Genomic DNA, 27,863 nt, shown 5'->3' on the forward strand with positions numbered 1-27,863 from the left:
AGCTCCTGAATGTTGCTTTTGTGTGTTGCAGCTCACTTTCACAGCCTTCCACATTGAAAATCATTCACTTTGTAAGTGGGACTCTGTTACTATCCTGAATGGTGGATCTCCTGGGTCTCCTGTCATAGGAAAGTATTGTGGAAACTCATCCCCTGGGACTATTCGGTCTGGTTCCAGCAAGCTAGTTGTCATCTTTAACTCTGATCGCTCAATTCAAGGAGGTGGCTTTTATGCAACATGGACAGCAGAATCTCTAGGTAAGAAAAAGTAGTGATTTTGTCAGGTCTAACCTCGCAGTACATCATGAATATATAGCACTAGAAGGCTGCTCTAAGGTCTCCCCAGAGCCTTCTCTTCTCCAGGCTGAACAATACCAACTCTCTCAGCCTCTCTTCATTGAGAGGTTCTCCAGCCTCCTTATCATCTGGACTTGCTCCAACAGGTCCACATCCCTCTCGTGTTGGGGGCCTGAGCTGAATGCAGTACTGAAAGTGAGGTCTCACGAGAGCACAGTAGAGAATCACCTCCATCGACCTGCTGGCCACACTGCTGGTGATGCAGCCCAGCACATGGTTGGCTTTCTGGGCTGCAAGCACACATGCTGGGGCCTGTTGAGCTTCTTGTCAAGTCTTTTTCCTCAGGGCTTTCTCAATGAAATAGTATTCCTCCTTTTTAATTAAGTTTGTGTTAAAGAACAAAAGAAATACATGCCAATATCTTCAGCATTCCTGAGAGAAGCCAGCACTAAAAAAGTCAAGTATTAAACCAGTGTTGTCTGATTTCACACAACTAAATCAAATTTGGACTGATTTTGTACTTTTTAAGCCTCCCACTGGCTGTTTCTTGATGCCTGTAAATTGATACCATTCCCATTATCCTCCCAGCAGTGGTATCGTATCTATTGTCAGTGACTATGAGACATTTCATTTCTTGAATAACAATTGTTTCACAGATTGATTTGGTTTAAACACTTAAAACTACAAAGAGGTCAGTTTTAAGACAGAGAGGCAGACAGAACTTCTCAAACAGCACATGTGACAACAGCCTAGAGCTATTCCACTTTGGTGGAGATGTTGGTACACTTTTGAAGGCAGTACACATGCAGGATTGAATTGGTATATTTTGAAAAGCTACCTTCCTTCTGTTGGAATTACTATCTCTCTGGATTAAAAACAAAAAAACAAAAAAAAAACAAACACGAAAAGGAAAAGCTAGCTCACTTATTGTCATGCAGGAGGTGACTAAAGGCAAGAGTAGGTGTGCTGGCTGGTGGCAGGACAAAATTTGCCTTCCTATCTCAGTAAGGAGCTGGCAATGTGTTCCCTATTGTCACTTCCACCTGCAAACCTGGCTGATGTTGATCGCGTTTCCATCAGTCAATGAGCTAGCAGTATTCTCACAGTCAGCTGATGGAGTGTCTTTCTTAAATATATCAGTAGTCTGTGGTTGCATGAATATACACTGACACTTAAGCAGGTTTTGGCACTGTCCCCTTTTGTCACTGAGATTTCAAGTACAAGGAGGGCCACTCTTCAGTGACGCAGTAGACATTAGTGTACACATGCAGCGTGCATAGGCATCATTCTCTGTGAAAAGATTTCTTTCTTTATATACCTGGCTTCCCTTCCTCAGCTTTCTTGTCATTTGTCCCCTGAGAATCTCTGGGTTTACATTCTGCATGTGTGACCAAAACATGGCCTTATATCTTTCTAAACACAACTGGTATCTCTAACATAGAAGAATGAAAAATAATCTTTCTTTTAGAGCTAATATATTTTTTTAGTTAAGAGGCAAAAAAAAAAAAAAATAAAGAATGTTATAAACCTTTTTTTGCTCTTTACTCGTCCTTTTACTACATCATCTCTGAAATAACAATGGGTTGCTAGTACTCTATGCATAGACCTAGTAAATTATTCTTGGCATGATTTTTGCAAGTATGCTTCAAAGTAACTAAACATATTATGTATAAGAACATGAGGTGCCACAGAGCTGTAACCAGCTATTGCCCCCTTATAAATGAATCTGTTAACAATTTTAAAAGCATGTTTTTCAACCCTCTCCATAATTCCATTGAAATCCACAGGGCTGCCTGGGCCGGAGGAGAAGTCACCATTTCACCCATGGTAAATGGTTGTAGCTTGAGTAGATTCACATATGGAACTGCAATATTTGTATGTTTCAGAGTGAGACTAAAAAGGATTCTGCAGTAGATGGAAGCTTTTTTATTTCCCTAGGGTGCATTTCTGAATGCTTTCAGTTAGGATGTGCATGCTGTGGGGTGTGGAAAGGAACCTGCACAGTACTGGGAGAAGCTCCTCATTAATGTATTTCTGACCCTTACTCACTCTCTCTTTCTAAGGAGTACTCACTTCTGACTCTCAGGAGTATATAGATGGACCAAAACAAAAGGGTATGAACTGGCAAGGAGAGGGAAAATTAATTAAAAGAGGGCAAATGCGGTTTGATTGAGTGCTGGGGCTTTCCCCTCTCACTCCTGCAGCCACAGAAGCAAACAGCCATTCCAAGCTGATGCCAACAGGAAATATTTGAACATTTCTCCCACCTCCACCTATTGCTATTTTTTCCAGGATGTGGTGGAATCATTCATTCAGATAATGGTATGATCAAGTCTCCTCATTGGCCTCAAAACTTCCCCATGAACACCAGATGCACATGGACCATCATTACGCATGAAAGCAAACACTTGGAGGTGAACTTCCACAACAACTTCCAGATTCCAGACAGCAATGGGAGCTGCCAGAGCAGCTATGTGAAGGTAAAATGATCTTGGCATTAGATCAGCAGAGCAGTGCTTTAAGAAGGCATAATTCCAGAATCCTCTTTTGCAATTATCATGGTTAGGATTGCCAAGGCACAAAACATAAACTGATAAAAATACCATCAATTTTCTGTTTGCCTTGTGAACTGGCTTGTATATACTTTAAATTTTTATCAGTTCTTGAAGTTCCACCTCCAGCAGTGTCTCATCACCTTACATACTGCTCCAAAAATTAAAAATATGAAAAAATTACGTATGACTTCAGAAACAAGATATAATAAAAAAATATAGTGTGAAGAGAAGACCCTTCAGTTATTCCAGTGAGTAAAAAACACAGGAATTTCACTCTACAGTTCTACAAAACTTCTTTATAAGTGTACAAACTGTCCAAGTTGCACTAATCTTCTTTTTTTTTTTTTTTGGTTCAAAAAACAAAGATAGCATTCTTATCTTTCATAGGTTGTCAAGAGGCACTTGTTTTCAAAGCAATACAATGGAATAGACATGCTTTGAATTTTTCAGTGTCATTTTTCTTCTCAGGCATTTGGCATATGTTCAGTGATTTTGTGCTCATTTTCTCCACAGCAGTACAACTCCCACTTGAAATAAAGGGCAAACATAATTTGACAACATGTAGGAAGACTTGAGCAGCTGTACATCTAATCTGTACCTACTAACTGACAAACCACAGTTACACTAATTTTTTAAGGCTGTTGAAAAGAATACTGTTTGATTTGCTTTTTCATAGCCTGCTCCACTGATTAATTGATGTAATATGTTACAATAAACTTCCCTAATATGAAAGTCTTAATGCCACCCAGTAAAGGTGCTTTAATTTCAAATTTCTAAACCGTCCTAAATGACATGGTCAAACTATGTCAACTGGAGATATTCTCCATGCGGAAAAATATGAAAATATTGGTTTTGTCCACCTCCATTTCTGAATTCCCAATCTGAGCTGTATGAAGGTGTCTGGATATGAAAAAGTGCAGAACATGTGTAAGTTTCTTCCACACATTCCAAGCTGAGCAGCCAAAAAAGAGGAATCCAAAATCAATAGTGACTTTGCAAAAACTTGGCCAGGCCATAGACTGTTTATATTAATCCTTTGAGCATCCATTGCCTCAAACACCTGGCCTGATGAATGAGGTGATTCATATGCCTGCACTTACAAAATAACCCTTGGCTAACCCTTTCTAGAATGTTTCTTAAGGCTATCACAATTTCACGTGGTTGTTCTAGTTCCACTAGACTTCTTTTGAACACATTATTTTAAAAAACAAACATTATTTGGTTTTAATATATGTTTAATATACATTACCAGTAAAAAACTGTTCAAAAACATTGATGAAAAATGAATTTATTATTAGACTAAATATTTTTTTCTTTTTTGTTAAAACAGACATTTAAAATGTTTGGCAATAAACATCCTGATTCAGGAAATTATTTAATCACTTAGAAACATCAAGCATTCATGCCTATGTTTCATTTTATATGTGTTGAAATCCGGTGCTTAAACTGTGAGCCTCCAGTACACATACAAGTAATTACCTAAAGAGGGTTTCATTTTAATACCTACCTAAACTTGCATGTGCTTCTTGAATGCATGGTTTGATTGAACTTCAATGGACTATTGGTTCAGTTGAAGTAATATTAAATTAAAGAAAAAAAAGTATTTTTCGTTATTGTATTTTTTTGTGAATTATTTTGTTAAGCCTCTATATTATTTGATACTTGTCATTCAAGAACAACTAAATGCAACATAACAAAAATGGGAATAAGTTTTGATTAGCGAGACTAGATATTAAGGATCCAGATCTTCTAGTTTGAGCCTCTGTATTACCCTAGCATGACAGCTTTGGTTTTTATTGACTTATAAATAATACAAGGATTGCGTTTAATAATTCATTGTATACATGGGTGTTCATTCATAGCATGTATGGAGATAAGTGAGCAGAGACAAAATGGGGGTAGATAATGATGTGCATAAAATGTTTTTCTCTGGTTCTCTGGACGCGATCTATGTTGACTCTGCTATCAGCAGTGATTCAAGCACATGACCTCCAGATGACCTTCAGAAATCCCCGGCAATCTGTTATGCATTGTGATTCACTTCTTGGAAAACTCTCCTTTGTCTCCCCTGATTGCAGAGTAAATGCAGAGTGACTAGCTCCAATTTAAATCTCTAAGATTCAGTATGAGATGAATCTATTGAAAGTCTACGGAAAGAACAATTGCAGATGCAGTTCCTGGTGGATTCCCACAAACTACATGGGCTTTGAAAGCACTAATCCATTTCCATCTGGGTTTGTCAGGTGTGGAGAGGAAATTCTGAAGAAAAAGCAGCTTTGTTAACCGCAGGATGTGGAAGTTCAGCTCCGGATCCTGTTGTTGCTCCAAACAATGTGATAACTACAGTATTTCAGTCTCAGGATGCTCCGGGGCCAGGTTTCTCTGCATCTTTCACAAGCAGTAAGTAATATTAAAGTCAGATGTCTGCTTTATTAGTCCATTCTGGATTAGTTTGATCTGTGTGCAGCAATTCAGACCTCAGTCCAACAAGGCATTGAAGCCTCTGCCAGTTTTTGAAACCAAGAGTTTCCTTACCAAAAGCAATGGAGCTGCAGTGTGCTTGTGTTTGACCTGCCAAAGCCCCTCTATGCAGCTATAACTTTGCAGTTATTCATAGACACCTTTGCCTCTTCAGCGCACTGAAAAGAAATTAAAAGGCTTTAAATTTTAAGAATTCTCTTCCCTGTAGTTGAACTGCTTGGAAGCTAAAGCTATAATCTTCCTAAAAAGGAAAAGGATCTGCTCCTCCTTTAGATTTTTTTTCTTCTTCTTCTTTACAAGGAACATGCTGAAACCGCGATAATTTCTCCTGTGTATGGGGTAGCCCATGCACATCACAAAAACTGCTCTCAGGAGAAGAAATGACTCCTCACCACCTCCTCTGGCCTTTGTTTTGCTTTGCCTTGTTGTATTTGCATTAAATGTAGCCCAAGTGGCTTTTTTTGGGTGGGCCTCTCTGATTCTTTAACCATGGCATGTGCTTTATGACAGTCAAACCCACCAGAAGTTTAGGAGGTAGTGCTCAATTGCCATCAACTGTTTGGGATTTTTGTAGGATGCTGCCAAATGAAACCACTTTCCCTTCACTGGATTCAGATTAAAACAGAGAGAAATCAGGTGCTTAGAAGAAGACATTATTGAAGTATACAGAATTCTGAACTGAAACTGCTTTTGTTTTTATAATGTCTCCGCTAATGTTGTCAGTAACAACTAATAACCTCTTCGTGGAGACAAAGACAGGTTTCATATGTCTGCTCCTAATCTTATAGCAGCATTTCGCTCTGCACTGCACTCTTTTAAGCCTGTATTTTAAAATAAAGAGAAACCCCAAGGCCATACAGCTGTGTGTGCTTGAAACATTTAAGGTGGCAAACCTTTCCTTCCTCTGCCTCTAGCCAAACAACACAGAGATGGCTCTACAGCAGACTTCATCCTCCAAGCTGTTGGGCATGAAGCAAGAATGGTACCACTTGGGCTAACACGGGCATTTTCAAATAAGGCTAAAATGATGATGTGCCCCAATAACCTCCCATCCAATTCAGATGCATTTGTAAGTTACTAAGGTGTTTTGAAGTGTGCAGGCTCCAAACCTGTAAGAACAGCAGTGCTGTGTCCTTCTGGTCAGTGGGATGAGGGGCTATGGCCTCGTCTTATCCAAGACACTGTGTGAGGCTGTAGACAGGAAGGCCCTGCATTTCCCCAAAACACTGCTCTGTGTGTGCAAAAGACCTGCTTTTGCTACCATGATATATATTACTCTCTTTTTTGACCAGCCTCTTAAGGAGTGATGAGGTCCTTGTGTACATTATTGTTTTTCTCACTGCAAAACTGAAATGATGTTATCACCTGAATTATAACTGTGTCTTATTTATTTCTGTTTGCAGAATGTGGAGTAAATTTCACCAGCCCTGCAGGTCGTATTGTCTCTCCTAACTACCCTAGTCAGTATGATAACAACTTGAACTGCAGTTACATCATAGATCAGGGACCACAGTCACTGGTCATCCTGGAGTTTGAGACCTTCCACTTGGAAGGTAAGTGGTTCTTGATAATTTCAGTGTGTACTCTGAAGCGCAGCTTCTCACTTGTAAACAATACAAGTCTTTTATCATAGAAAATGGTTAGTGGTTAAATTTGCTGGTCCATTCTGAAAATCATTACAGACAAACATTTACAGGGGGCAGTTTTGTGTCACTGAAGAGCGAAGACAGATTTCACCTACTCAGTATCTTGCAAAAATGAAATTGTGGACTTGCCGTGTTGTTAGAGTATGAGAGTGTGGCCAATTCTGGTCTTTACTCCTGCCTCTTTTTTTTTTTTTACCATTGAGTATTACAGTCTTTTTGATCTTAGGCCAGCTGTTTTGCTTTTCAGTGCTTCTGCTTCCATAACAAATAACATGGACATAAATTTGCTCAGGTATTTTACAAGGATGTACATACATATAAATGTGAAACTAGGTGAAAGACCACAGTAACTGAAAACACATAAAAGTTGTTACCCTATATGCATGAACAAAAGTTCCTCTTGAGATTTGAAAACACGGAAGCATTTAGCCAAGAAATAACAGGTATAATATCCTAGTCTTATTGGTGTGAATGATAAAACTTTCCCAACTTTGGTAGGATCAAATTTTTATTGGTGTGATGTGTTGATAGCACAGAGAATCAGCATGTCTGAATTACTTGGGTGGCATCACATATTTTGAGGCCATCTTAATTTTGTTCCCTTGAAGTCACCTAGACAAAGAGATTTTTGAGTAATTTGTTACTAAAATGGAGTGTGTAATTTGAACTTTCCTTCAGACTAAGCAATAAAGTCAGAAAATAGGCTGCTTCTATTTTCTTTTTATGTTTTCAAACTGTTTTGAATTTAAAAGTATTCTGGCCCAAACTGAATTTAGGTCTGAGAAAAAGATTTGATTATGATTTTATCTGAAACATTTTTTTCATCCCCTAATTAAAACTGCTACTTTAAGAATAATTTTTTTTTAATTAAATGTAAACCACAGGATTTCTTTACGTAGAAGACCAGCAGACAGGCTAACCATTTCATTGAATCAGATGATGCCAGTTTTGACACCTTTATGAATACGTTACTGAACTCTATTCTGTTTGTGCACTCAGTTAATTTATAAATGGATTCAAGCTTTTATTTTAAAGAAGGTTGAAGCAAAGAGGCAAGTGATACAGACATAATAGTAAACATAGAGCTAAATGAATACTAAAAATATTCTACTTCTTGCAGGTCAATTTGCTCCTTTATTGTTATAGGCTTCCTAGGCTAAATAAACTAAAAGTCCTTAGTCACATGGAAGAAAATAACTCTGGATATGAGCTAAAGGACATCTGGCTATAAAAGAGGAAATATAATCAGTTGCACCAGGAGAGGTTTAGATTGGATATTAGGGAAAATTTCATCACCAAGTGAATTGTCAAGCATCGCAACAGGCTTCCCAGGGAAGTGGTTGAGTCACTGTCCCTGGAGGTGTTTAAAAGATGTGTAGATGTGGTGCTTAGCGAGAGGATTTAGTGGTGGACTTGGCAGGGCTAGGTTAATGGCTGCACTCGACGATCTTAAACGTCTTTTCTCAACCTAAACGATTCTATGATTCTATGATCTTACAAACTGTCATGCAGAAGGGAAAACTTACTCAGCAGTCCCACTGAATATGTTTAGCACATGTGTCTAAGTGTTTCCAGCATGAATTCCCTTAATTCTTTTGCAAAGGCAGGAGAATGTTTGGCAACATCTGTTAAAAACATTTCTAGCTATTACATATTCATACTCTGCTGAGACTGTTGCTGAGTATGGCCTTTAAAATTTTAACTCATACTAGTACAGATGTTCTGAATCGGGTTTTTACAGTTTAGCTACATGTCCAATTTACTACCTATTTGACCTCCCAAAAGAAATCCGTTTTTTTTCTGTGGTTGTTTAGTAATGTAATGAATTATACAACATGATGCCTTCAAGGCATACATCTTGTTGCCTTTAACTGGTTCAGAGATCTTTTCCAGAAAATTAGAAGGCAGAAGGTAATCGGCTATAGTGCAGTGACACATTGGTACCAAATTGTATGACTTCATGGGTAAGTCACAGATTTCTGCTGTAGAGTAGTTATGTTTTCAAGTATGATGAGGCACCTGTTCTGATTATAAAGAATGACTTCAAACGAGGCAGTTGACCCACAGGAGTGATACAATGTCAGTATATGGAACCAAACGAACACGACATGCATGTACTAAATATTAAATATGTATTAAGCACTAAATATAGCAAGTAACAGGGCAAAAGAGAACTGGAGGAAAATGCATTTTTTTAACATTGTGATCAAAATTCAATCTAAATTGTCTGCTGGTAGTAAAAAAAAAAGTTTTTATCTGACTTTCAGACCCTGAAAATAGACATCTAATTTAGATTATCGTCTACCTAGATTTATCTCCTAATTTTGATTTGACTGATTCATGAACTTGCATAGGTTGCCATTTGCTTCTGGTATTACTACCTGCATTGTTTGCTTGGTTATTTTATAAATAACCAAACAAACATGGATGAGTTTATTTACTCAGCACCACTTCTGTGACAGTGATGTCACTTTCCATCTGTCCCCCTCCTTGTATCAAGGGTCTGCACAAATAAAACATATTAGTAAAAAAAAAATCCTTATCTCAGTAGACTTACTATCCAAGAAATAATAATTAACATCCACCTTCTATTTGTAAGATTTATTCAGATGAACATCCCTACAAATACAGCTCTAGGACAGCTACAGTACTGTATTATGAAATGACTGTAATGCATTTCAAGTATGAGTATAACATCCAATAAAGTCTGAGTTCCAAATAATGGAAAATTAGGGGATAAGTCTGCAATATCTGCTTTTAAAATGCTGTAATATTAATACTCTGTCCATGCAAAACAACTGCACAGTGTTGATACCACGCTGACCTGGAAAATGTTTTAGTAACTTATTTATCCTTTTTTTCTTTTTTTTTTTTTTTTTTTTTTTAACATGCAACTGTAATTTTGCAACCTGGGATAAGGTCACAGCTTCATTTTGGAGTCTTCTCTAACTGCTTGCTTAGTTGTTACTAGGCAATTCAGAAAATAGGTTTAGCAATAGATTATTTTGAAAGAGGAGGTATATATATGTGTGTGCATATGTGTAGTGTATATATATATACATATATATACGCTATATATATATATATATATATGAAAGACTTGTAATTCCTTGCTTTCAAAATATTACCTTGTGCTATGGAGCTGGTTAATATATTGCACAGTAGTATATAGCTGCAGAATACTTCCCCTACATTAGCAATTACTAATTGTATTACTATTTATACCAGAAGCTACAGTTGTGAAACAAAATTTTATTATTCTAGATTTTACAGACTTTAAAAAACCCTACATGTTCTGCCTCAATGTATCAATGTTGAGAAGATAAAGAGAGCAGATGATAGATTAAAAAAGGCCTTGAAAGAAAATACACTCAGCAATTCAAAGACAGAGGGATATGTTCATAATGTCAGGCCAAATAATTGATCTATCCAACGCTATTTGGAAGAAACATTTTCAAGGCTAGAGAACAAGTGGTACAGTATCCATGTTAGGAAAATCACTATTTCTCAGGTGAAAGTCATAGATATGTGAAAGGGTAGCAAAGAGTTTATCTTAAAGATAATAACTGGAAACACTTGAAAATATTTACATCTGGCATGGATGTGAAGACCTAGAGAGATCCAAATTATAAGCATGGATCTAATGAGGGCAGGCAAAATGATGAGGCTGTAAAGAAAGAAGATGCAACGGAAGATTTGAGGGGGGAAAAAAGCTCTCCTATGGTTTCGTTGAGAGACATAAATAAGATTTTAGTCTGAAGAGGCCTGGAAGGCAGAAGTAGACTTATGGGGTCATCAGCATAGAGCTAGTAGTTTCATCTGTCCTTGCAAGTGAGATTATGCAGAGCTAATATGGAGATAAAGAGAGAAAGTCAGGAGAGGAAATGTCTCATTGAATCCTCATAGGTGAATCAGAAGAGAGAATACAGTAATACCAGAAGGATGAGCAAAAGTCCTTAGTAGACAAGGTTTTACAAAGAAAATCAGTGCTAGCTATGTGAAAAGTGCCTGTCAGCTCAGAGGATGTGGGTCTGACATCTGGCTAAGAAACAATCTCTGGAGACCCATAGAAACTGTTCCATTGTAGTGCAAGGGGCAGAAATTTGTCTAGAAAAGATACAAGATGACAGAATTAGAGGAAATAAACCACAGAGGAGAACTGATGATGATGTGCTGACTATGTGTAGAGGCTGGAAGTACAAGAGGAGAGTGAATAGAGGAACCTGAGTCTGGGCATTATTTACAGAATAATGTATTTAGTATGGTCAGAAATTAAGGAAAGTGGAAACAAGAGAATGAGTTACAGGCTAGAGATTAAACAGCCATCAGTCCCGTCAGGATTCATTGGTCATAAATTATATTGTCCTAGACAATGAGGATTTAAAGCTAGACATTAAGCCTTTTGCTCATAACTTCAACTATCTTATTCTTTCCAGTGCAGCAGTTCAAAACAACTTGTGACTGGTATTGTGGACCTTTGCTTTGCTGAGAAATACCTTTCACTCTATGCCTTTCTCTGAAGTCTTTTCAGAAAAGGACCTGAGTTGCTTTCTCTAATCTTTTCTATTTGGAAATAGCACTTTTCTCTTTTCTTTTTTTATTTTAAATTCTATTAGGTTTTTCCATTGTATTGCATTATTCTCATAATTGGGTAGGACATTAAGAATATTATTAATGAATTAATTAATTAACCATGCAAGCATCTATCTGATGTGGCTGGTTGTTTTCAGCTTAGATGCTCTTACTAGAGTCAGACAAGCACTATATTTCCATATTAGCATAATTGTAAAGCACGTTAGGATACATTGTCTTAATTAAGAGAGAAGGAATTAACCTTCCAGAGAGGATCTAAAATATATCTGACTGCTGGGATCGCTCTGTTGTTCTTGTAAAACAAGATTATCACCCCATGCCTATTTGTCATCCTATTCAATAGGAGTCATCCTGTTTCCTACAAATCTAGGAAGCAGCTTGTTTGGTCCGGACAATCTGCAGGAATCATTCCGCTGCAACAGTAGGCTCAGCATCTCTCTTGTTAAATTTAGATAATTCCCTATTAATCCTTTGCAGTTTAAGTAACTGCCCTATTGTTGCTAACAGGTCACTAAACAAAACCTCAATAAACATGTGCCACCCCAGCTTCCATTATGCTTGTAAAAGATAAACACAAAGAAAACATCAAGTTGTTCTAAAAGCATAACAACTAATGAAGGTCATTTTTCAGGAGAGGTGCTGTGTCTTTCATTAACAGCATTAATCCACCTTTCCTGTATAATCCATGTGGGTCCCTTCTGCTCCTTTCCTGGTACCACCCTGAGTACCAGCTTCTCCCCATGCTTATGGCTTCCAGCTGGGCAGGGAGGTGGTGACATGGCTCTGAGCTCCCAGGGTGCTGGTGGCTGGTGCTCAGAAGGTCTCTGCCTGAACTCGCAGCCCTTGCACTGAACTCACACCTCTTGCACTGAAAGCAGAGGTTGTCCTTCTTTGGGGACATCCCTCTGGCGTTCTAGGTCAGCTACTGGCCTTCATGAAAACTGTATGCACTCAGTACATTTCAGACCTCTTGTCTCAGTTGAATCTGGTTGCAAATTGTGAGGTGGCTGGGAAGTCAGGAAGGTAGGGCAGCGAGTTAGAGAATGGCTCATTCCTGCAGAAACCTAACTGCACATGGGAAACTAAAAACCAATGGAGAATAATAGTAGAATATTGCATTTCCCATTTCTGTTTCTTAGTGGTTACAAATGGGCAGCTTTGCACTCACCCTAATATCTGCACAGATTTTCTCCTAAAGCAGATTGTTCTTGAAAATCATTGGGTTTTTTTGCTGTTGCTCAGTTATCTCCAAATCTCCACTGACTGACACAGTTACAGTATTTCATTGGCAAACTACAAGATTAATTTTACATTTTTCTTGTCTTCTAACTCAGGCTGAATAATTTGGATTTAGGTACTGCAAAGTTTGAGGGAATTGAGAGAGAAAGAAATCAGCTCTGAAACAAGTCAGTGTGTGGACTATTTTTTATCTTTTTTTTTAGTTTTCTCACTCTTAATAATTTAAAATTCCCTGCACTGAGTGATGACTTCTACATTAGAGGAAAGAAATACCTGATATCTGGTTGCCTGTAACAAAAGGTGCATTGCTTTGATCTGCAGAGGTGATCCAGGCTTCTGTTAGATACTCTCATCTCCTCATAGACAGTGTTTACTCAGCTATGAACTGCCATGAACTCAAAGGGCCTGGAGCCTTTTCCAGATGGTAGATCTCTTGAATGAGACCGATCTGATGTCTTGTATACAAGGTCTCTTTGCCTTTTTCTGCCTCAGGTTTTTTGCATGTTAAAAATTGACATTTGCTTCCTCAGCAGGCCAATGAGATTCCATTACTGGAATGGAAACTAATAAAAAATTTAATTCTTATCCTCTGTGAGGTCTAGGTACTTGCAGCTCAGTAAATTTTCACATGCAAAATATGCTGCTAATACTTCTGCATTATATGTCCATGCAGCCCCAGCACTCTTGAGCAGAATTTGTCTTTATGATGGATTAAGCATCTTCAGTGGGACAATGGTTACCCCACATCCTCTCATCACGCTCTGTGGTAATGAGCTCCCTGCCCCAGTCAGTGTCTTTGGACCTATGCTGCTCAACTTCTACACCGACTCCCACATTGCAGGCTTTGGATTCCAGGCAAGATACAGAGCAATTGGTGAGTAGCCACTGTCCTGTGCTTCAGGTGGTGGAAATATTCCAGCTGAAGAATGGTTAAGTGTAGGAAATGTTGTACCTCATTTTGCGAATACTGTACATGAATAAAGGTGGTTCATATTCCCTGTGCATTTGCCCAGAAGAGCCCTCAGGACCAGGATGTGGGACTGTTGGTGCGTGTTGTCACTGACCGGTGTGTTATCTCACAATTCCAAGACACTACATATGACCAAGTCAGGGACTGAAACACTTTTCCTTTACTGTAGAAAATAAATGCAACCCATTTTAGCAGAGTTTTCTTGTTTGTTTTGGGTTGAGCTTTTCACAGTGTTTAAGGAGAAACATCACCAGTTTATTTAACTGGGTTTAAATAAAAGATTGTGTCACATACAGGAGAATGGTCTGAATCTTAGTTGTACTAAAACTACATTATACAACATAGGAACCAGAACAAGATCCTTAAAGGTACCCAGCTATATGCCTCCATTTAATGACCCTCTTGCAGTGTCAGGTATTAATGTACGTAAAAACCGGCATCTAGACATATATTTATTTTTGATTAATATTTTCACCAAAACCTTTTGTCATTCACGAGATCTCTTTTGTTTTAAAGTGGAAATATGTATTAGAAAAAGAAGTTTTCAAGTTTAGAATTTACATCTGCACTAATATAAATATCCCAAAAGACTAATTTTCTTTTCAAAACAAATTTTAGTATTTTCTGGGTTGAGCTCATAGAGACAGTCCTTGGACTTTTGAAAGCATCGTTTTCTAACTGCAGAGAAAAGTGTGAGTTCTTAGCTTTGGTATTTCCCTTAATGCATTCCTCATGTTCAAAGCCACAGCAAAAAGCATAAGGCCAAATTCTTTATATAAAATGAATGGCCTTATACAGATAAGACAGAGGGAATGGCACTGAGTAATGACAATGTGCAGTTACTCACGGAAAAGGCCTTCATAACACATTCAAGACTGTTGCTGCTATCTGACTTGTGACTTCTGACATTTAAGAAAGATGACTGCAGCCTTATTAGCTTGTTGTTGTATACAAAGCAGATTCTAGCAATTAACATTCTTCTTCCCTCTAGTTGTATTGTTTGCTGAAAACAAAATGGAAAATGCTTCCCCCTCCTAGAGTAGAATAAAGCTGATTCTTTATCCTCCCAGCTCCTGTCCTTTATCTGCCCGTGGTTCAGGCCGCTAGCCTTTGTGCGGCTGAGGAGCTGTAGCCAGCAGCACCCTGTATGGGACTCCCTTTGTTAAGGTGGTGGCTTGAGCAATGGCATGTTTTTTAAAGCATGAAAAGCTGTGTATGGCTTTGAGCTATTTATCGACAGGACACAGGGAAACGTTTTTTCCTAAGTTAAGATTGTAAAATAAAGGCTGAAGCTAACAATGGTCATTAGAGTTGGTTTTATAATAGTTTTTGTTCCCTCAAGCATTGAAGCTGGGAACAAACATTAGCCACATCCTGGCCTCGTCAGCATCCATGGTGTGAAACCCAGAGAAGCCAAGCCGTCCGTTTAGTTCAGGGCTGCAGAGTTTAACTTGCTCCTCAGCCAGGCAGCAAGCATGCAGTCCTCCACTCATGACAAGTCTCAGCATGAGGTGAGGTGGGGAACAGCCCCAGGGGTTAGTGATACCTGGGGACTCCTCTCTGCCTTTCTGCACAGAGCAAACGCTACAGGAATGTTCCAGCCCTGCTGGGAGGTGGAAAGGTGATGGGGAGCTGCATGCAGTTATCCCAGAAAGGTCAGGAGCAGGCTAAGTGCCAAAATTTCAGAGGCTTCTACTGGGCCAGGGTTTGGGTGAAGGAATGTCTTTGCCACATATCAACCATGTTTCTCATGGCAAGCTAGAACGAGTGCAGAGCTACTCCAGACACATGTCACTCACACTGCTGCATGGCGCACCCACATCATCCTGCTGCTCCCTGCTCCTACCGCAGCACACTTTAAATCAGGCTCAGTTTTTTAGTGCACCAGCACGGAGCTGTTGTCATTTGGTACAGACTAGTAACAGCCTGTTACTTCGATACTGACTGGTTTTCCACTGCAAAGCACAACCTGACAGACATTTTCATGTTTACCAGTTCTAGACATGGCAGTGAAGACTGCTCCTAATCTGCCAAGGGCATTTCTTTCCTTATGGTAAAACTCCTTCAAGAAATAAGAGAATTAGGACCAAACTAGTATTCAGAAACTAATCACTTTTTTTTTTTTTCTGTTTCCCTACAGCTTGTGGTGGCGTTTTCAGTGGCTCTGTTGGTGTTATCAGCAGTCCAGCCCATTCAGTTCTTGATTATCACAACAACATGAACTGTTCATACGACATCACAGTTGGAAACAACAAAGTAGTGTCCCTCAAGTACGTAATCCAAGTTCAGATTGTCATCAAGGGGAAAGGGAGGTCTCCTATTCCAACTAAAAAGAGCAATTATGGAAAATTTTCTCTCTGTCTTTCCTTTTCCAAGGGGAAAGTGTCACTAAAATGACAAACAGCTACTGAAGGAATCTTTATTAACCTCAGGTTCCCTTTCATCTTCCTCCGTAACTTATGTGCAAAACATCACCACAATTTTAACTTCCCACTTTGGTTATCAAGAGGATTCAGTCAGTTTTTGAGGAGTTATGAGGCTCCTGTGAGTTTATCTAAGAAAAAAAAAATTATTCTTTTAGGAAGCTGGTACTCACTTTATAACCTGAGTAAATACCCATCCAGAAAGAGTATATTGAGTGTATGCTGTCTTGCCTAAAAGAAGGATAAGGCTGCCACAAAATCTTGCCACTGAGAAAGTAAAAGATGGGTACATTCCTCTGTCACATATATGCTGATGGTGAGAGAGAGAATTAAGAGAACATTTCCCAGCTAAGCAGAAGACTCAGCTGGTCTGCACTCCGAGCCTGCGTTTTAAATGCCCCTCACGTGCTCAAGGAAATTGCAGCCTGAGCAATTTGCAGAAGTGAGGGAGGGTATGTTTGCACAGGGGAGATCTGCTGCTTCACAGAAAGCTGAAGTATACTGACAGTTTGCCTTGCAAATGGCCCTGGGGGTGAGGGTTGCAGTTTCTGAGGCTGGTTGACTGGAATGTTTTGCCATGCAGTTAGTAGTTCTGCTTGCTTGCTCCTGAAGAGAAATGTTTTGTCTGTGTGTGGCTTTGGCTATTGCTATTACATGGACTTTTCCTCAAACACTACAACCACACATAACACAGGAATAGAAATAAAAATGTGATACCTAAAGCTCCAAATGTATTTTACAGATTCAACAGCTTCCAGCTTGAAATATCTCCCTCTTGCTACAAAGACTATGTGGCTGTATATGATGGCTCAGACACCCATGCTCCTCTTCTCGGGAAATTCTGTGGCTCCACACTGCCTCCGAATATTATGAGCTCCAGTAATAAGTTGTTCCTGGTGTTTAACACAGACTTCTCTGGAGCAGATAGGGGATGGAAAGCATCTTTCAGGGAGACCTTAGGTAAGAGTATGATCAGACTCCTAAACCTAAGAATCTGCTAGTAAGCAATTTCCTTTGGTGAGGAGTGGTTATGGTCTCCCTCACTAGGAGTGCTGGAAACAAAAGAAAGTTTCTTGATTTTGAAAACATTGGTTGAACTAAGATAAATACTAGGCTTTATGGGATCCCTACATTACAGCCCTGGTTCTGAACTGATTCCTTTTATTCTTTGCTAACCTTTTCCTCCCTCTCTGAAGGAACAGGCATTTCTTAGGTGACCAAAGCTTAGCAGCACCCAAAGGCCCTCTCTTTTGGAGGAGATCTGGCAATACCAGAGAATTGTAATTCTTCTATGGGTTGGTGGTGTCCTAAAGATGCCTCCTTTCAATCTATCTTCCATTTCCATTTTCTTGCAGAAAAAGTAAAGTGTTTTAAAAAAAGTAAAGTGTTATGTTCAGCCAAGATTGGGGCTCCCCTGCAGGCACCACTGTGATTTTGTGGGATCAATCTGGTTAGCTGGCTATAACATTAATGGGATCATTCTAAGAAGGAACTGGATGTTTAATGTTTTGATGGACACAAGAGTCAGGGCCAAAGCTTGATTGTTGCCTTAAAAAATGTTTTAAACCCAGCAGTCTATTTTTAAGATTAAGGTGTAAAAGGAGATTTTTACCTTCTTATAACATCTGAATTGTTTAGGGATGATAAGCAGTAAATGATTATTACATGTAAATTGATTTCATTTCACCACTACTAGTTTCCTGTGTAATTAACTCAATGTTTTTGTGATCTAGAAAGAAGTAATTGTCCCATGTACAAAGCTGGCACTCACACAGTTTGGAATGAAAGGCCTTTGTGGCAGAACAAACATAGTCTTCTGCTGAGTCATTGAATCCCCTCCCAACCCCTGGCCAGCCACTTTCTCATTTGATACAGTCTGAGAAAGTATTTACAGATAAAGAAAATAACTGGTTCTACAGCCTTTGCCAGGAAAAATATTCCCACAGAACCTCATGGTCATTACTATTATTAACTCTTCCTTTGCTTCACTCGAAGTAATTGCTACAAGAATACTTAAGACCACTCTTGTGGACTGTTATTTCAAGTAACATAATGTTGCTTCATATGTTGCTGTCTTTTAACACTTAGATATCAGTTATCAGAGATTCCCTGCAGCCTGGGTTCCTGTTTCCAGGGTGAGATCACCAGGAACTCCCCAAGCTCTTGCTTTTCCTGTTGGCATATAGTCAATTTTTTTTAGCCACTGACTTTGGGTTTACTTGCGTGACTTGTCAGAGATTCTGCTTAAGCACACAACAGAACAAACGCCAAGCTTGTCAAGTCAGAACTGTGCCTGACAATTTCCTAGAGTGAGGAGAAGCCTTTTATGAAGAAACTTCGACATCTACTAGGCTTAGTTTTGGAGGGTCATTTCTGCAGGCTCCCAAGGAAAAGGAGGTTGTGGTGTTTCATGAGTTCACTCAGGAGCAATGGAGTTGCAAGTTGGAAAGGATGGTCATGTGGACATATGGGTAATGTGATGAAGAGGCCACGGTGGCAAGATGCATGATCATAGAATCATAGAATTGTTTAGGCTGGGAATGACCTTTAATATCATGGAGTCCAAACATTAACCTAATAGCAGGTCTTCTTTCTTCACTGTAGGAAGCGAACCACACTGACTAAACCACACAGGCACTAGGAATGACTCTGACAGTCCCATTCTGGTACAGAATGGCAAAAAAGTAGAAAAGTGTATTATAAAAGGAAAACATGAGTCATAGTCCTACAAATGTTTCCAGTTTGACTTGTCTAAAAAACAGAGCCAGGAAAATCTGTGGCACATCTTTGTACTATGAGGTTGGAGATTCTGCTTCAAATGAAAGAGAATAAAACCATGAAGATCTAAAAGACTGTTATTGTAAATGGCACTTTAGAGAAGCTCCCTCCTATCTGTCAAGAGATAAAACCCATGTGGTTTTACAGGGTACAAATGTAATCAGATGACAATTAATAATAATAAATCTCTTGGATAAGGAAGATGGTATCTGTAGAGGAACAAGAGGCCCCATTCTCTGTTGGATGACAGTGAGTGTATTATTCTGTAGTTACCCTAGGGAAGCACAACTGGATAATGTAATTCTTGCCCTCTGTTTAATGTTGTGAGTGACCCTGATGATGTATTGGAAAGAAGCGAGGAGAAACAGTACTCTCATGTGTAGCAAAATAAGCTATTTCCTTTCCTCACAAGCTTTTCCAATTTCTTTGCTGATCAGGCTTCTCTCAGGGGTACTGCCAAAATCCAGGGTTAAGCTATTCTTTCACTTGTGAATTTTATTAGTAGGAAGTCCATCTGATAACCATTGTAGTGGGAGGATAGAGAAGCATAGCAAGACTGACAGTAACCAGGCATTCAAAGAGATAAGCCCAGAAATTTCTGCAGAAAAACATGCTGTTTTAATTAAAACAAGTGGTTTGCATCACTGATCCTGCACCCACTAGTGTATTCAAGGTCCCCCCCAGTCAGAAAAAGGAGGCTAACATAACATATGAAATTGTATTAATTTGATAGTACAGCAACATCTCAGCTTTATTTTTTTAATATCTTTTCTTTCTCTTTTTCACAGCAAGTGTGTGCTCCTCTAGGCAATCAATAAAAGGATGAGAAAAGATAAATCAATATCAGCTTAAGGCATTTGGTTACATGAGATGTCTCTGTGAAGGAAGGAGAGCTAAGATTTCCCCCCAGAGAATGAGATCTGCATGTACTGAGCTTGTGACTCAGACAAAGATCTCCTGATTATCTCTCCAGCTCTAAGGGGAGACCTGAGTTTTATAGCTGACCCTGGCTGGTAGGGATAGAGTCTGCACATACCTCTGCCATCCCTGCTGTGATAACAGCGACTTCGTACTTTGGTGATAAAAGGAACTTCTGCCTATTCCCATGTGGCAATGGGGTGACCCTCTCACCCAGTTTGTGATGCCTCTGAGGCTTACAATACAAAGGCTAAGAAGACATATATGGATTTTGTGTGTTTTCATGTTTTTAAAGAGTCAGCAATGCCTGTCTGGAGATGTAGCTGTGACCTTATTAACAGCACATCATTTCTCCTTGGCAGCTCTCTGTGCTCATGTACATAGTTCTGTTGTCTCACTAATGAAATACATATCACATTCTAAACCATCGGAGAAGGATGTAGTTTTCTGAAATGCAGGTCTGCTCGCTGAGGCTGTCTAAGGAATCCATATGAATTTACAAGAAGCAAAGTGTTACACATGGTCAAATAAACAGATTGAGTCAGAAAGCTCTTCCTGAGCTTTCTTTGCACAATACAGGCAAAACTAAAACAGCTGGGACGGTGGGGAAGGTGTGGTGGAGAGGGGCAGGAGGGCTGCCTGCTTTTTCTCTACAGCCCTAAATCCTGCTTGACTTCAAGCTGCAGCCAGCTCTTTCCCCTCCCTTTTTTTTATACTATCTCTTGTGAGCATGCAGAAGAACTTACATGCTTTGTGAAAGAGCAGTGTGGTGTACTGAATTAATATCGTTCCTTGTTTGCCTTACCTTGCAGCTTACGAGTTCATGGACTGTGATTCCACTGGGCACTGCACAGGCAGAATAAAACAATCTGCTGTCACAAAGAGATCATGATTTAAACAAGATGAGGAAAACCAGATGGGTATAGACAGGCAAGAAGAATAGGGTGGCAACAATGAGAAAACTGGTATTCTAGGCAGAAGAAATGCCTCCAAAACCTTTGGCAACCATTAGGCTGTTGGAATGTGAAGTCATTAAAACACCCTGTCCTCTGCATTGTCCTCAGTTTTCCCAGTTTTGTCCTCAAGGATCCCTCTCTCCTTTTTATTCAAATAAGCATTTCTATTGAGTGAATTGTAATCATTTTACATAGGGAAAACACCATAAGTAAGTATAGTTTACAAGAAAAACAGTTGGAAAAAAGAATCTTCTCTGATATACTAGAAAAATGGAATAGGTAATTCATATAAATAATCTAGTAGGCCTATCATAGCAATAGATGATAATTTATATGCTTTTCTTCCTGAAAAAAATGATCTGTAACTTACCTGATAAATTATCTGGAGGTATCTGCCTGCCCTTATTCTATTAGCTGTTTATTGAATTACTTATTTCCTGTTTGGAATACAATACAGCAAGTGCCTATCACTAATGGGTTTAGTGTTATGCTCTCCCCTAATGAAATTAAGTGTACTTTTAAAAAATGGATCCAGAAGAATTTTCATGGTATTTTTATGCTATTTTATTTTATCAACAACAACAAAAAGATGTTTAATATAGTTCTAAGTCCAGTTCTTCCCTGCAAACTGAAAGCTTGGCTCACTCCGTCTTCAGCTTCTAGCTGCAGATTTTCAGCTGTGCTCAGCAAGCACAGTTGCTGTGGAGGTCTTTCGGATTGTTGAGAACTGCAGAAAAGAAAACCCAGTTCTGAATTGGCAATATAAGGTAAAACACTGGTTTGGTTATTCTGTTGCATAGGCCACGTTTAGGTGTTCTACTGAGTCATTTCTAGATTCTTACACCACCAGGAATAATTCATTGCACTGATTTATGTAAATGATGTGAGCACCTGCTGTAGGTGGCACCAGGCACCTGCAATGACAACAGCAGTTATGGCCCATTAGGTGGAAAAGGATTCAGCACAGCTGAATCTCAGGTTTCCTGCAATCTTTTCTCCTTCCAACAAAATAAGTGTTTGAAGAATGCGTCCCCAGCTGTGGCATGTGAGTATTGTTGCATCTTCTTGTGCCTTTGGAAAAGCAGCAGTGCCTGGCAGAGATTTCACAGCCCATTACGACCAGCTTCCAGGGGCGTTATCTCAAGATAAAGACTTAGAACCTGGTGCTGTAGAGGCAAATCTGAGAAGCAAATTGCCTCGAAGTCATAAGTCTTCTTGCAAAACTTTCTTTGGGCTTTTGGTTCACACAGCTTTTTACAAAATGCATTACACATTAATATTACACATTTCAAGATTCATTACATTGTCATGGCTTAACTATGTATAGCTTAATCTATTAAAATAACGAATGAATTTTGGCTAATAATATCTTTTCTTAATCTTATTATAGTCTATGAAAATAAGAACATCCATAAGAAGCTCAAAATATATACTAATAAGTTACAATTCCTGGAATGTTTCTAAATATATTTTGGGGTTCAAATGTAAAAATATGCATCAGCTTGAAATCTGACTAAATTTAGAAAGCACTTGTAGTGTCAAAATACATCTCTTCAATATGTCTGAAAAGAATACAACTGTTGAGCTAAGGGATAGTCTACAAATGCCTCTCAGAAATGTCAGTTATTTAATGTCTGTGACATTTCTTCTCCCACAGCAGAATAAATAGAAGTGAGTTGCATACTCAGACTAGACAGACAAGAAGAGAGGTACACACTTAAGTAAGACATTTCTGACAGGTCTGATAAAATAAGGTGAAAAGTTATTTTTAGACACTGATTAAATATAACTGTAGTGACTAAATGGTTAAAAGTTGATGGGATATTCAGATTAAAGGCACTTTACACAGGTGTGGGTGAACCCTGCTGGTATGATTTATCTTAGCTTGACTGAAGTCAATGACTTCTTTAGCTGAATATCTGTATTCTGGTGTGTACAAACAAAGGGTGAGGAGAAGTTTCTGTTTCATATCACAGAGAGATCTGCAAAGGCCTGGGTGGCTGCGATGCCAACAAGTACATTAATGCAGTATTTGAATGAGGCCAGACTGCACACCTGCCAGTGGTCACCCAGACAAGCATCGAGGAGATAGATAGGAAGGTACATACATTAGGGTTTTGCAGAAGTAGGGCAGGCTTTGCACAGAGTAGGTCTCAACAGTTATATTTGAGATCAGCCAATGGTCTAAAAACTTAAGAATATGAACTTTGTCTTATTGCATTTGTGAAATCCTGCTAAAGCAGGGCACTGGGGCTTCGTAATTCTAAACGTCACTGCTGGTACCATTGCCAGGCCACCAATCCAGTCAAAAAAACCTTTCTGTGTAGAGGCGAGGCTAAGGACTAAAAAGAGTCCCATGCTTTCTGAAGGCTGTTCCTGAAGTGTTGCAGGCACTGCCGTCAGGCTAGCACTGCTGTCAGCATCCTGCCACCCGAAGTCACAATGTCTGTACAATGATTGCCAAACACGGGAACAGCTCAGCTCAGCTCACACAGGTTTACCAACCTTCAGTATCAGCCATGAGACAAAAGTATAACAGTACAATTTTTCCCTCCAGTTCCTTGTCCTTCTCAGCCTTACTGTTTGAAACCATGAACCAAAGAAATATGAGCTAATTATTGCAGCCACTCCTCTGCACTGGAAATAAGGCCCATCAGGAAAGAAGAATTAGTCTTGGCAGAGTTAATCTTTGCTTATTCTGATTTTCAGTTCAGACCATGGAGAAGCCTGGAATTCCCAGGGATTGATATAGGTGACTCAGAAATCTAGGAGAGGATTTTTATTACTCTTTTATTACTCTTCTAACAGAATTAGAACTTTGCTGCCTTCTAGTAGTTGCTCATTTAGTAAGAAGGGAAGGGCAGCAAAATGAGTTTGTTGTGTCTTGAAATGTCGATGGTTTAGTTGTTTCTGCTAGATTTAAAACTACTCAGTAGGCTCCCTTTCATTGCATCCATACCTGTGTAAATGAACCTTACCATTGGCTGTGTTTCAAAAGCAGGCAGCTTCGCAGATTCAGCTTCATTCCCTATCTAGAGAATGAAACTTAACAGAGAAACATGTGCTTGGTCTCTGCTGTAATTAATTTTATTTGCCATAGGGAACCTTCAAGTCCTTCTTTTCTGAATGGTCCTTCAGCCTTTTAGTTTTGTTAATGCTTCCCACCAAAAGCAATTAGTGATGACAGTGTGTGCCCTAGTTCTCCTGATAATTTGTGTTCTCTGGCAAGCTGTTTATGGGGAGGACAAGATTGCAATCTGATTTACGATGACCTTATGATTTTCATTTTAAATAAGAAACCAGAGACTGAAACAACACAGTCAGCCATTTAGTCAGTCCATCTGCCCCCACACAAACTGTTCTATAAGGTACATTTCTCATTACTTTTACAAAGTTTAGCCTTTAATATCTAAAAGCCTGTTCTACAGATTAATAGACTTTTCAGTCCCAGATCTGGCTTAAATTTTAGCTACAATTTCTTTGGCTGTGTTAGCCAGCGAGTATCAGTCTACTAATGATCACCAGCAGGCTGGATGCCTACTCTTTGGCCTTCTATTCAGAAGTGGTGCTGATTTTTCAAACAATGAGTTTTGTCCTGGCTACAATGCGATGCAATAGTGTTTCTCTTAGCGTGAGTGCCCTCCTATTAAGCAGCTGATCCTTCATTTACTTCTGGGTGTTCCCTCGACCTACGCAGCTTCATTATTCTGTAACTTCTAGTGGCTGCAATCAGATGGAGCATTGATCAGTACTAAAAAGCACCATGATGGATAGATTTTTCAACAAGGGCTGCCCTTTATTTGACTTGATGCAGGCCTACTTTATATCTGGTTGGCTTCCAGTCTAGCCGGTATTGATAATGTACTGTCCTGCAAGCATTTGTCTCAACCCTGCCTGAGCAGGCTAGGCTAGGCATTGTGAAAGCTAATGATAAAACTTCATTTTTATTAACTGTAAATCATACTTTTAGCTATTTATCTCCATTTAGATGTGATTAATGGCTCTATTAGCTAGAATTAATTTTCTGATGATGAGGATTTGGCCTGTTTCTCTCTCTGTCAGGTCCATTTTATGTGCTGTACAAACATACCTTACCCACAAATGTATTTTTTGTCATCTGGGCTGTCTTTACAGCTGCACAGCTGGCACTGAAGTGCACCATTGCAAAGGTCCAGACATTTGATATCCAAAAGAGCACTGACAGCCTTGCTGTTGCATGGTTGTGTGGCAATTCCCTACCTCCTGTTGCAGTAGTCTGACTGGCATCTCTGCAGCTCTAACCCAGAAAAGGATGAAGGGAACCTTTGTAAGTTGTCTGATCCATGTATCACTCTGGGCTCAGTATTGCAGAGCTGGAAGGTTTGACTATGATCTATGCCTCATGATTATATGCTTAATGCTATGTTTAGTAGACAGTGTCCAGAATGCTGAGCAGGAAACGGCTCCAGCAAGACTGTTCCAGGAGGACTGAATAAATTGTGCAGAAGGGTGAAAAATAAGGCCTAGGCACCCTCCTGTCTGACATTTTTCTCCTTCCTAGACTATTTGTAAGAACGTTATTTATTGCTTGCTTTTCCCCCACTTGCTCTCAGCTTCTGCGGTGGCACTGGAATGAACAGTAACTTCATTAACAGCCCACAAAACTGGACTTGAATCTATTAATTCCTGACTTTTTCACTTTGTAATAAGTTTCTTCTGTTCATTTTTGGCTACAGCAAAAGCTTAAATCTCATGTTATTACGGTTTTGGTGTTAAGCAAACTTCTTTGCGGGGTGGGGCTTTTCCGGCTTTGGTTAGTAGAGCAGGACAGCATTCAGCCTTAGTCACTCTGGTTTAACCATTACAGTCTTGCAAGACAGGGCTCTTTCTGCTGCAATCCTGACACTTGTATGCTGATTTTTCACCAAAGCGATCTTTTGTAACACTGCAGCTCAAGTAGGGCACAGTTTTATATGACTGGACATGTGTCAGTGTGTCATGGTTAAGTCACTGTATGTCCACCAGGCAAGCATATTTCACACTCACAGATGAAACTCTGAAACTCCACTCATGTTGCTGTAGCTTTGCTTCTTACTGAATTCTCTTAAAAGGATTTGCTGTGGGAGACAACAGGCTGGTTGCAGTTATTGATTTGCTCTGCGCAGTTTACAAAAGCTCCTTCTCAGACTCAAAAACAAGAAGATGAACTGTATTTGAATTCCTGAGTTAAATAACTGGCTAGGAGACCCCACAGAGACTGGAAGGAAGTAAATAAATTGAGCAGATTTATTAGCTGAGTGCAACCTCTGGAAATCAAACTGCGGATAAAAAAGTAAAAAAAAAAAAAAAAAAGAAAAGAAAAATCCCTTCAGATAGCCTGTATTTTTTGCTTGTTTGTGATTAGCTGCAATAAAAGGGTTCTGATCTTCTAATAACTGCTTTTCTTTCAATGTGACTGAAAACATTATAGGGTTCAAATTTTCATGGCGACCAAGTCCAGGACTTGGCTCTTCCTGTGGGATCCAAATGAAAAGCACACTGCTTTTCAGAGGAGTTTTAAGTTCTCACTAAGCAAAACGCTTCCAGAAGTAGGTCACTTTTAGCTAGGTTCATGAATATGAGTCTTGGTCCCAGCGCGGGGCTGCCAAATTTAATCCTCCCCGAATGAAGTTGTATTGCCAAAACAAGCAGCTTCAGTTTTAACCGCGTTTCCAAAGTCAACATCCCAGTGCCCCCTACTGTCCAAATATTTGTACTAGCAGGTAAGAACTGCATTAAAAGGCCTTTTAACCACTATTCTTCAATTTCTGCCCTCTGTCTTCAGACAATCCCTTTTAAGATTCATATTCGACAGAAAACATGAGCCTTTCTTAATTCACTCTACCAAATCTAATTGTGATTTGTATCAATCTAACACACTGCATTGAAAGCCTTTTAATCCTTCAGATAGTCCTTTGTGAGACAGGACAGTAAAATTCTGTACCACCAAAAAAAGCTGCTGGCTTGACATTAAAGAGTTGAAGATTAAATAAATGCCAGGAATTGCTTTTAAAAAGCTTCTGCTTCTTCAACAGGACCTCAGAATGGCTGTGGTGGTTACTTGACGAAATCACCTTATAGCTTTGGCTCTCCAGTCTCCAATGTGACCAGAAGATACGAGAGAAATCTGGCCTGTGTCTGGATCATAACTGCACCTGCAAACAAACTGATCAACCTCACCTTCACTTCATTCATGCTCGAAGCACGATCTGCTCAGACTTGCCGATATGATTATGTCCAAGTAAGATAGCTGTATACTTTAACAACAAAATATGAGTGAGATACAATCCATTATCCTCTCAGTGGGGCTAAAACTTAAGTAATAGAAAATGGTCTTATGAAGAAATTAAATTGCTTAATATAATCAATTTTTTTCTATGGGGCTATATTACTATTCCAGATGACATCCTATCTTTTTGGAAACCAGTAAGAGTGTTAACACTGTTTATGGGGACACACTTCTGGTCTTACATTGTCTACATAAATGAGCATTTATTTTACACAATAGAAACAAAACTCAAGCACTTTGAAATTAAACTTGCAGATTTATTAACATACGCAACTGCTTGAAAGGATTTTAATTTATAAAACATATTAAATTTTGAATAAATATGTCTTGATGCTCACTGCTCACCTGCAAAAGCTATTTTGTTGGAGCAAAATGCAAATTGCAAAATGTAGGATAGCAGAATGCTGCTAAACAAGATTTACCAAGGAGTATTCTAAGATCCTGCTGAGCTCAGTGAAATTAGAAAGTAGTTCTACAGTTTGGTGAATAAAATCCACTTTTCTACTTGAAAAGTGCTTTGAGATTACATATAAAAAATAGATCGGAATGCCAAATTAAAATAGAATAATTTTTGATAGATTTGCTGAGACAGGATCAGAATATTCCATAATGAGATTTACACTGTCCAACAGGATTAGTTAATATAGCAATGAATAATTATAGACATCAAGAACATCCTGTTAAAGCACAAGAGCATCTCC

General features: G+C 39.1%; 1 protein-coding gene across 3 annotated transcripts in view; it reads left to right on the plus strand.

Annotated features, from left to right (window-relative positions):
• Positions 1–27,863, plus strand: part of CUBN (cubilin) — a 398,149-nt gene that overhangs the window by 109,493 nt on the left and 260,793 nt on the right. For 2 of the 3 annotated variants that reach the window (XM_061468343.1, XM_061468344.1), the window contains exons 53-60: positions 32–257; positions 2,589–2,776; positions 5,095–5,251; positions 6,736–6,885; positions 13,484–13,684; positions 15,921–16,050; positions 16,946–17,163; positions 26,909–27,114. In XM_061468343.1, the coding sequence (XP_061324327.1) occupies positions 32–257; positions 2,589–2,776; positions 5,095–5,251; positions 6,736–6,885; positions 13,484–13,684; positions 15,921–16,050; positions 16,946–17,163; positions 26,909–27,114 (1,476 nt within the window). The remainder of the gene's footprint in view (positions 1–31; positions 258–2,588; positions 2,777–5,094; positions 5,252–6,735; positions 6,886–13,483; positions 13,685–15,920; positions 16,051–16,945; positions 17,164–26,908; positions 27,115–27,863) is intronic. The other variant, XM_061468346.1, reaches the window with a different exon arrangement.

Source organism: Pezoporus flaviventris, unplaced genomic scaffold (assembly GCF_033815535.1).
Source record: "Pezoporus flaviventris isolate CSIRO_AGI_PZ_B2104156 unplaced genomic scaffold, CSIRO_AGI_Pfla_v1 ptg000047l, whole genome shotgun sequence".
In the NCBI taxonomy this organism is placed as follows: Eukaryota; Metazoa; Chordata; class Aves; order Psittaciformes; family Psittacidae; genus Pezoporus; species Pezoporus flaviventris.